The sequence below is a fragment of the Paramormyrops kingsleyae genome, chromosome 18, assembly GCF_048594095.1.
Source record: "Paramormyrops kingsleyae isolate MSU_618 chromosome 18, PKINGS_0.4, whole genome shotgun sequence".
NCBI lineage: Eukaryota > Metazoa > Chordata > Actinopteri > Osteoglossiformes > Mormyridae > Paramormyrops > Paramormyrops kingsleyae.
This window is the reverse complement of record NC_132814.1, coordinates 5,903,081-5,913,020: the sequence shown is the minus strand read 5'-3', so window position 1 is coordinate 5,913,020 and position 9,940 is coordinate 5,903,081. Positions and strand designations below refer to the sequence as shown.

Sequence of the window (9,940 nt, the reverse complement as noted above, 5' to 3'; positions counted from 1 at the left end):
AAAATGTGCAATATCGTGATATGTAACGCTATCGGGGTCAGATTTTGGTCATAGCACAAAGCCCTATATGTGTGTGTGTTATTAAGTGAAACTTACCAGCTAACGGCCACAGGATGCAGATTTTAACACCTTTGTCATGATTTTACCAACATACTATTCACAATTCACCAATAAGGTCACATTCATCCGAGGATCGCCTCTTGCCATTTCCAGGGCCTCTTTCCATAATGTATCAAAGGAGCTGTGTGTGGTACTAACTGAATCGCAAACAATCTCTCTCTCTTAAACTGAAGAAAACGATGCCCAAAGCTTTCATCTTGCTTTTGTACTGTAAGTTGCTAAGAGCTGACAGGATTTCAAACCTCTGGGGCTACAAACTCTCCACTCCCGCTTTGTGCCGCGGAACTTTGACAAGAAAAGCACGGAAATCTGTCTTTAAATCGGATCTGTCGTGATCCGATTTAAAAAACCTACTTGCATAACATACAGATATGTGACAAAAATGTATTTCAGTACAGTAACGAAGTAGTTGTAGTTTGTTACTTTCCACCTCTGACAGAGGTAAACATACTAGGCCATACAGGATAACGTGCAAGGCTCTTATTGGATCCCCCCCCCCCACCTCCCGTGACACCCTTGCATACAGATATAACCAGCTGTCCAGCTGAATTGTAACATAGGGGCTGCTGACCTGTGATCTCTTCTAGGAAATATTTGCATTCTACAGGAAAACTCTGCGTAGAAATCATGTTTTAATCTTAATGTTAAATTACCAATCATATAATTCAGCATTAACACACGAACGTTGCGAATACAGTACATGCTTTTTATTTCACCAGAATCAACCTGAACGTGTGACTGCGACGTGGTTTGTTAAGAGGAAATGCACTGTACACAAACACTAGGCTCTCACAAATACCTCTGCCCCACTGGTTGGACTGGATCGACAGCTGTGATTAGGCCTGCTAAGGCTCCATGAACAGAAAATGATCCTACTAAAATAAGCCACAAAAATACTTATTTATAGTTTGTAGGGGTGTTGGTGACATAGGTGGGTACTTATTGTTCATGTTCAGTTTTTTTTACTGACAAAGTGACACAGCACAAGGTCCAGGCGATTTGTCCCAGAAGATGAGTAACAGACACCAAAGTACAGGATATAAAGGTCTGTTTTGTTAATAACTAATGTACACATATGTGAAGGAATGTAGTTCAACTGGAATATTTTTCTAGTTGATCACGTGAATTCCACATAGCAGAGGCCTGAGCACTACATAGCAGGCCGTAGCATTCATCCACATTTCAGTATTACACATCCACCCTTCCTGCTCACATTTACTTACGTGCATATAAATAATTTTGTCACAACAGACAACAGCATTCCACACAGTTCTGTGACAGTGGCTACAATGTTGTTGTTTTCTCAGCGATAAGTGTTGTGTTCAGGTAGAAACAGTTAAAGTAAAAAGTGAATGTGGGTGAAACGGCAAGTGGCTATGTGAGCTGTGTGGTGTTCCTTGTATGCAGGGTGACCACCTAATCCATGTCAGAAGGGACACTATGAGCTGCTTCAGGTTTTGCCAGCTACTTTAAAAGGCTCCCGTGCTCAGCTAAATTGTTTGGTTTGTCTTGTAGTTTTAATGGGGTTGTTTCCTTGATTGATTCATCCAGCTGTTTCACATTAACAATAGTGATACATGCATGATTATAGGAGACTGACCAATCCGCACGCAGCAAGAACTCAGGGCTTAATCCAGGCCTTTTGATTGAAATGGTTGAAATGGTAGTTTACAAACCCTGTCGTAGCTCAAAGTGCCCCTCCTGACATGGATTAGGTGGTCACCCTACTAATCCCCTAGTATGTCTGGGGGTACAGTGCCATGGACATATAAAACAAAGCACAGGTACTGTTGAATATTCTAGCTCAAATGCACATAATTTTACACCTAGCATCTGCACCATGTGTGAACTAAAGGTGAACAAACAAAAGTCATGCAAACAAGTACAAATGCACAGATGTGTACTCAACTGAAGACATGAACAAAATCTGTAAATACAACCCAAAACCAAAATTTTAGCTGAAAAGTAACAAACATGTTGTCCAACATAATCTATCAAACCACTCCATCTTTCTTGTCTTCTACTATTAAAAAAAAAAAAAATAGTAAATCCTTCCCGTAAGTGAAGCAGGACTTCCTTCCACTGGACAAGTAAGAAGTTTCTTCAAAGTTCATTAACTCAAAAAATGTGTAAAGTTTTCCAATCTGTTCCCCGGATTGTAAGAAAGTGATATGGCTGTACTCAGTTATGTGGTGTAATTACAGCTGTGGCCATCTGCTGGTGAAGAAGGTCATTACTGCTTTCGGGTTTGTCTTTAGTGTGGCAGCTGTTGAGGAAAGATGGGGGAAGGTGAGAAAGACGGGGTCAGGACAGGTCTCAAGATGCAGCTGAGGTAAAATCACTCAGAAAAGAATAGGAAGCCTGATTACACAGACTGAAGGAACATGGAACACTGTCACACGCGTAGACAACAGAAGACACACACGAGACATAATCACAGGCAAACGCTCTCACACACCCGGTGGCAGACAAATGAAACAGAAATATATAAATATTACTAGTGGCAAAGCCAAATAAGGTCCTGGCCCACCCAATCGAAAGTTGCATGTTGTCATTAAAAGGTTACATCTTGTGCTGTATTTCTGGAAGTACAGACAACATAACACAGGTAGGGTATTATGTTCATAGTTTCTGAAATGTAATCCATGATGGGATCATATAAGCTCTGTTGGTCAGTTACAGGGTTTTTATAAAAAGCTAACTCATATTTTTACAGCTATGTAATGCAGGCTGGTTATAGACTATCCCCATTTCCTCATCTTTCCCAATAGTGTTGGCTATGCATTCCCCCCCCCCCCCCCCATTAAGGCTATGCATTTCTCTCACCGACTCCTTTCCTCCCCTCTCTCTCTATCTCTCTCTCTCTCTCTCATTTTTAGTTGTACAAAATACTGGTGTTTATTTCTTTGCAAAGTAAATTGTTGTCAATTATCGTCTCATTCATGCAATTAGATGCCGGAGGTTTCGTAAATTAATAGAATAATAAAAATGGAAGAAAATGGGGGAATAACTGTTCACTGTGGAATTTGAGAGTATAAAATAGTGGCCCACCCTATTTCACAGACGTGGCAACGCCACTGTCATATACTCATACAAACACAACCAACAACACAGTCACATATGACCAAGATGACACATAAAACAGTTATACACACACACCATCACACAAGCAACTGATATTAAACATGTGGAACAATGTCAACTACATTCTCTAACACAAGTTCACATTCAAGTCTCAATTCATAAACAGAAACAAAATAAAGCAATATTCCAGTTTACTGATAGTGTACTCCAAGGGGGGAAACCTCACAAACAGGAAACCTGAATATGTGAAAGGCGCCACAGCTGATTGGTGAGCTGGTCAGGGGACTTCCCCAGTCAGAAGTGGACTTCTTCTTGTTCATGGAATTTGGCCCTCAGGGAAAGAATGGCTGGTGAAACCTCATCCTCAACTGGTCTAGCCTCATGACCCACATAATTCCTTGGTCAGCAAATCATGACAGAAATTTGTCGACAGGGCAACGATACGCTGTTTATTGCCTTGTAAAGATCTGTGAGTAAAACTATTTGTATATCATTTGAGATGATACAAAAAGTACATTTAGCTATTTGTGAAGTTGCATGCAATTCTGAGATTCTCCAAGCCCCATGGACCGTGGAAGACATCTGAATTGGGGGGGGGGGGGGTGGGGGCATAATGTCAGGCCCACTTGTCTGTTTGCTATTTGAAGAATGCAGATTTGGGCTGCAATGATTCATCAAGTAACTTTAATAACTCGATTACAAGACGTCCTCGATGCATATTCTTTGCTTCATTTACTCCACAAGACTATTTACTGCTCCGTGATCACCGTGCGATCCTCCCACGGAGGATTATTACTGTCGCACAGTAATGGATTAGTATGGATTAAGTGTAGCAGAGCGGTAGAAAAAAACCGAGTGGCGACACTCCCATAGGGACCCATTGTAAAAAAGGCGGAGAAATTTCCGACAAATGTCCGGGTCGTGGGGACAGTGAATAGTTCCAAACGTTGACATTCACGGCATAGAATTACGTTAATTTCCATTGCACTTTAAGCGGCATGTTGAAGAAATAACAAAACAAAAAAAACCATTTAATTTTTCTATTCTATTTTATGTGCTACCAAATTTATGGCAAATAGGTTATTTTGTGGTAATTTATTTCCCCAAAAATATGCTGTTGTGGTAAAGTGCCTGTATTTCTATGTATGCGTTTTAAGTGCTGCGTTTGTAAGCAAATGGGAAAAAAAGCGTTTTCTCCACGTTATTTCATCTCTCTCCTGTCGAATTACTTAGAATATAACTGAAAGAAAATAAAAACTTCTGTTTGTCCATATTTACCTATATATATATATTTTATTTATTTTTTTAACCTGTCCCCCCCCCCCCACACTCTTTATCCCTACAGTGCGAGGTGTTAGTGGGACATCACATATAGTGGTAGTTTTTTGCAATGTCTGCTCAGTTCGCTGCCGAAAATGTTTTTAAACCACTGGAAATGGTCACACTTCCCAACAGTTGAAAAACACTAACGTATCGGGTGGTGTGTATGTGTGTGTGATTCTCATTGAGTTACACATTGTAGCCCCACTCCTGAGTATCTGAACACCCAGGCAGTGAAGAGTTCTCTGAACAGTGTTCCTCTTTTTTAACTTCTCTCCCACCAATACTGCCATTTCACAATTGTTATCTGAAGCGCTTATCCCCCTCCCATCCATCTCTTAAAATGGGAACATCCCAAAGAAAACTCCATAGTCTATTAGGGAATCATTGTATCACATTGTTCTATTTCCCAAACTCCCCCAACACCTCCTTACACTGCATATATGAACATATGTAAAGTTAGCACAATATTTGCAATATTTCTAAGATTTGCAAAATTTTAAGGGGAAAAATTTTATTTAGTTGCATTTAGCAGTGTTAGAGGTACTCATAGCAGCTAATGACAATATCAACATATTGATTTTCCTGTACTTGTGAGACGTGGCACTAGGGGCCTGGAAGCCCCTCACATATTTTTTTTACCAGTTTGTTTAAATGGTGACTTCAGGCTAAACAGGCAGAGGGCTGTTTTGGGCCAGAGGCTGACTGCGGTGAAGGTGAGCTATTCAAAACTGACCACGGAGGATTGATGACAGTTAAAGGGTTCATTCTTTAACTCTGGCGTTGATGAGGGTGATTGGTCGGAATCGCGCTTTCATCTCTCTTGATATCTGGCACCAGGTGCAGGGACCACAGAAAGTGGCATATAAGCAGTCATTACACATGGTGTCCTAAAACAGAGACAGTCATTACACATGGTGTCCTAAAACAGAGACAGTGATCACACATGGTGCCCTAAAACAGAGACAGTCATCACACATGGTGTCCTAAAACAGAGACAGTCATCACACATGGTGCCCTAAAACAGAGACAGTGATCACACATGGTGTCCTAAAACAGAGACAGTCATTACATATGTTGTCCTAAAACAGCGAGAGAGCTGGTCATTACATATGGTGTCCTATTTCAGAGACAGCAATTACAAATAAAATCCATGTTATTACACATGGTGTCCTAATACAAGAAGTTACTTCGAGTACCACAACACCACCTCTCAGCTTGGCCATCCATCCAAGTCAACATTCCTATCTAATAATAGAACCGGTAGACTGATTAGAACTGTGTGTGTTCCTACCCTGATGCCATAGTGCCGTCGCACAGAGACCCGCATTGCATAGGTGATGGGAGGCACTATGCCGCAGACATCGAGTAACGGCAAGCACAGACACTCGCCGTGGGCCCTGGAAGTCCGGCAGGCATAGCAGGGCAGGCACCAGAAAGCAAAACAGCCTAGGGACCACATACAGGCATTGGATGAGACATGCCCACACACACACAGACTTTCATCTCAGGCCACTCACAGGAACACACCAACATACATGGCGTGCCTTTAAATGCACTTACAATCAGCCTTGTCCTGACAGCAGTCACAGATCCCCGAGCTCCAATCAGGGGAGTCAAATCTTTCCATGGCCGGCTGGGGCTGCTCAAAGACGATCTTCGTTGCCATAGTTACTAATATACAGGCAAACTACAAAGTATATTTGCCAGCAAGAGCAAAATGGAATTTAGATGGTTTTACTGCATCTGTATTATCCAACATTTCATATTTAGCTACGTTATACTGTAAAAACATGATCATGAAATCACAAGAGAACACGAATTGAACACTAATGCCTAGAAGGAAATCCTTATACTGAAAATGCTGAAAACCGCTGGATGACGACAGTGGCAAATAGTGATCGGCAAAATTGACAAGCGTATTCATATCACCTTATGTAAAATGAATTTTGAATATAAAAGATTTTATTCCTAGCCTATTAGATATAAATGAAATCTAACATTTACACTTAACGTTTATTTTCATGAGAAATAAAGATCGAGTTCATAAATAATAGTTATTGTACCTTGCTTTAGGCCTATCTTGAAACAAGCGAAAAGCCAATCTTATCCGTGTGGTAGTGATCCTGAAAAGGGAAGCGTAGTGATTAAGAAAAATGAAACCCCAAACTGGAACGGTGGCGTTTTATTCGAAATGAGAGAAAGAAAAAATGGGGTGATGTATTTAAGCTATGTACCAAGTGGAACATCTAGTCGGACCTGTCCTCTTAGCGTGCTGCTGGAGTTGCGTTAGCGTCTCACTTGACCTACAGGTTTCCATGTAGGCCGATACTAATCGTCATAAACAGCGGCACTTTCTTTGGTCCTTTCCCCCTCTTATTGTGCTCCAAGGCTAATCAAAAAGTAACATTTAAGCGCTGTGTAACGGTGCAGGAAGGAGCGCGGTTAGCTGCGGAGGGATGATCGGGACGCTGGAAACTATCAAAATATAACTAGACGCGTAAGTAGTGAAAACATACAAGCCGTGCTTTATCGTTAAGTGAATCCACATTTTATGCTATTGTCGATTCTATCTGCTTCTGGAATTAAGTTAAAAAAATCAATAGGGATCCAGCAGCTACGATATGCTTGGACTCCTAATAAACAACCACTTAAATAAATGAAGTGACAATTAACAATTTATGGAAATGAGTCAGCATAAAGTTTAACATAATAAAGGTCAATTAAAAAACTAAATCCGGCTGCCGTTTCGGAAATGTTCATGGTTAGAACAGGTAGGCTCCCCAGGGTCATTGGCGTTTTAAATCTATCTGTGCTAAATGGACCAAAATGGTTTTTTTTCTTTATCGAAAGGGATTTACGGCGTTTCCTGTGGTATTCTACGTAAACAATGCATTCTGATTGTATCACGGGAAATGTCGAAAACATGAGACATCACCTCGAGGTAGGAATCTGGGAAGCAAACACAAGAAAAAAAAAAAAGAAAAAAAAAACGAAACCTGAAGCCAAACACAACCGATACCAGCCGGCAGCGTTGGGAAAGTTTCTTTTGAAATGTAATATGCTATAGATAGCTAGTTTCCCTGTTAAAATGTAATAAAATATAAATACTTGGATTAATTTATCAGAGTAATGTAACTTACTATATTACTTCTGTAACAAACGTTTTAAACTGGCCAGCAGTCGGTTCTAGGGATTTTAACTGGGGTGGCAAAGAAGAATGTGTGGTTAATCTGTACGCACAGTGCGCGGAATGTTTTATATGCATTAATGTACTAATCTTCTAGGCTAAATGCACAAACATAACACTTGACCAGTCAGCCATGGTGCATATATAATTAGTGGACTTATACTGTATTTCGTTCTAGCAGAGGTCGCCTCTTTTCTTACTCTTCAGGATATGGCACACAAAAGGACTCGAAACAGAAATGATCGGTATGCGTCTCTGCCTGCGGACATAGAACTGCCTGGCTTGCTTTTTGCAAAATATTACAGCTGGAAGACTGAATATCGAATATGCAGCTAACTTTACCGCAGTGACTGACTTCTCATGGACAATGGAGGGTGCTTGGTGACAATATCCAATAGACGTCATTCATTCGTTTTCCAATCCAGCCGAGAGATATAGGCTACTCCCTCCAGCGTGTCCTGGGTCTGTCCCGGATCTCCCGGTTAGACATACCTGAAGCACCTACCCTGGGAGCCGTCCAAGGGGCAGCTTGATAGAAAAAGCACCAAACAGGTTCTGCTACAACACACAATACTGCATTTCTCTCCCGCTTTTCCTCTGGTCTTCCTTTTATTTCACCTGTAGTCTGTGGAGAATTCAAATCAGGTGCAAATTAAGGAGGATCAGCCAATCAGGCACAGAACACACGAAAATCATCATTGCTTTTTAACTGGCTTGTCGTTCCACGACAGAGCCAAAAGAGAAAGAAAAAAAACCTGACCGTAACACTTTCGAAGTTTTGCGCTCCTCCCGGATGTCTGACCTCTTCACCCTGTCTCTAGCCCAGACACCCTGCGGAGGAAACTCATTTCTGCTGCTTGTATGCACGATCTCATTCTTTCGGTCACTGTCCAAAGCTGGCCAAGTGAGGGTAGGATTGTAGATCGACCGGTAAATCGATAGCTTTGCCTTCTGGCTCAGTTCCCCTCTAGTAACACTTTACTTGAGGGTGCTCAAATAATGTAGTATCATGCCATTACGTAACCGCAAAATAAGTCTTAGTTACATCTTGATCTTATGTTAGTTCATTATCAGTGAATTGGGACACATCTTTTATCTCAAGCAATTACTATATTTGTTACTATATCTGTTCATTCTGTACACATTTGTGAACTATTGTAGGAACTACTGAAGGAACAAGTAATGAAAAAAACAAGTGAAATACTAATCATGTTTGTTCATCATTATGCCAAGCCGTTACTATATTTGTTCATGATTTATACTTCAGTCGTAACTGAGTTACTACTAAGTATTTCTTCCCCCTCTGGACAGAACGGTGCAGTAAGCTGCATTACCACCGACGCTGCACCGATCCGTCTGTCGATCTCAAGCTACCTTCCTCCCTCACTCGCAAACAAATGCTATTTAAATGATTATTTAAATTATAATTTAAAATTGGATCTGAAAGTTAGGAAGTTTATGTAGTCTCTCACCGCCAGGGCAGAACACATCTATTAAACATCACTTAAATGGCAACTTAAATTCTAATTTAAATAATCATTTAAAGGACGTATTTAATAGGCCTAGCTAAAACGAATAAAAAAAAAATCAAAAGTCAAATATCTCGTGAGTCTTTACAGGAATTTCACAAGAAAATTATGAGTCGGAAGTTAGTCTTGCTGTAACGACGAATGTCGGAAATCTTTCATAGATGGCATAGCTGGTTCGTAGAGGCAGTCACTGCTGCCATCTACTGTGCAGTATTTGCCGTACAGAATTCTGCTGGAATTTAACATACACTATGGTGCTTTAGCAGCTGGTCTTGGATCAATTTAACACGGATTGCTGAGATTAAAATTCATGATGAGCAAACAGTCGGAAATCTGATGATTACATGTTGAATGTGATTATAGCTAGATTCAAGAGAAAAGTGATTTAATTATCTGCTGCAATATAATCGAAGCTCTATGAAACAACTTTAACGTTAGATTTAGAATATATTACAGGTACTTCATATGGAGTCATAGGAATACCATAAAAAAGCATAAATCTGCATGTAAAAGAATAAGGAAATAAATGTTGAGTAGGAAAATAAAATAAAATAAATGCAAACAAATAAAAGAATGAGAACAAATGCTTTTTAAAAATTACTTTCCACCTATTGTTTTGATTTTTTTCTGTATTGGTTTTTCCATCTTGTTTATCCCTTGTTGCTTTTGTTTTTTCGCTTCCTGCCGGGACACGCCC

The 9,940-nt window shown here is 40.4% G+C and overlaps 1 protein-coding gene across 7 annotated transcripts; it reads right to left on the bottom strand.

The window, feature by feature from the left end:
• Window positions 1–733: 733 nt before the first annotated feature.
• Window positions 734–8,591, bottom strand: LOC111852902 (cornifelin homolog B-like). 7 transcript variants are annotated; one of them, XM_072702297.1, is made up of 7 exons: window positions 8,475–8,591; window positions 8,207–8,339; window positions 6,591–6,650; window positions 6,088–6,214; window positions 5,819–5,973; window positions 5,261–5,414; window positions 734–2,386 (listed from the first exon to the last, which is right to left on the bottom strand). In XM_072702297.1, the coding sequence occupies exons 4-6, from the start codon at window positions 6,191–6,193 to the stop codon at window positions 5,289–5,291; spliced, it is 387 nt and encodes a 128-aa protein (XP_072558398.1). In that variant the 5' UTR covers window positions 6,194–6,214; window positions 6,591–6,650; window positions 8,207–8,339; window positions 8,475–8,591; the 3' UTR covers window positions 734–2,386; window positions 5,261–5,288. The 7 variants fall into 7 exon arrangements, with proteins under 7 accessions (XP_072558398.1, XP_072558401.1, XP_023685039.1 ...); XM_072702300.1 differs by lacking the exon at window positions 734–2,386 and having other exon boundaries at window positions 4,897–5,414; window positions 6,088–6,215; window positions 6,636–6,650; XM_023829271.2 differs by lacking the exon at window positions 734–2,386 and having other exon boundaries at window positions 4,897–5,414; window positions 8,475–8,589.
• Window positions 8,592–9,940: the final 1,349 nt, after the last annotated feature.

What these genes read in the sequence shown, in the direction of transcription:
- LOC111852902 (XM_072702297.1), bottom strand. Translation starts at nt 6,193, where the DNA reads ATGGCAACGAAGATCGTCTTTGAGCAGCCCCAGCCGGCCATGGAAAGA. An exon ending in CTGTCAGGACAAGGCTGATT is followed by an intron (nt 5,974 to 6,087) that starts GTAAGTGCATTT and finishes TGTGGTCCCTAG; the next exon opens with GCTGTTTTGCTTTCTGGTGC. An exon ending in GACGGCACTATGGCATCAGG is followed by an intron (nt 5,415 to 5,818) that starts GTAGGAACACAC and finishes TCTCTGTTTTAG; the next exon opens with GACACCATGTGTAATGACTG.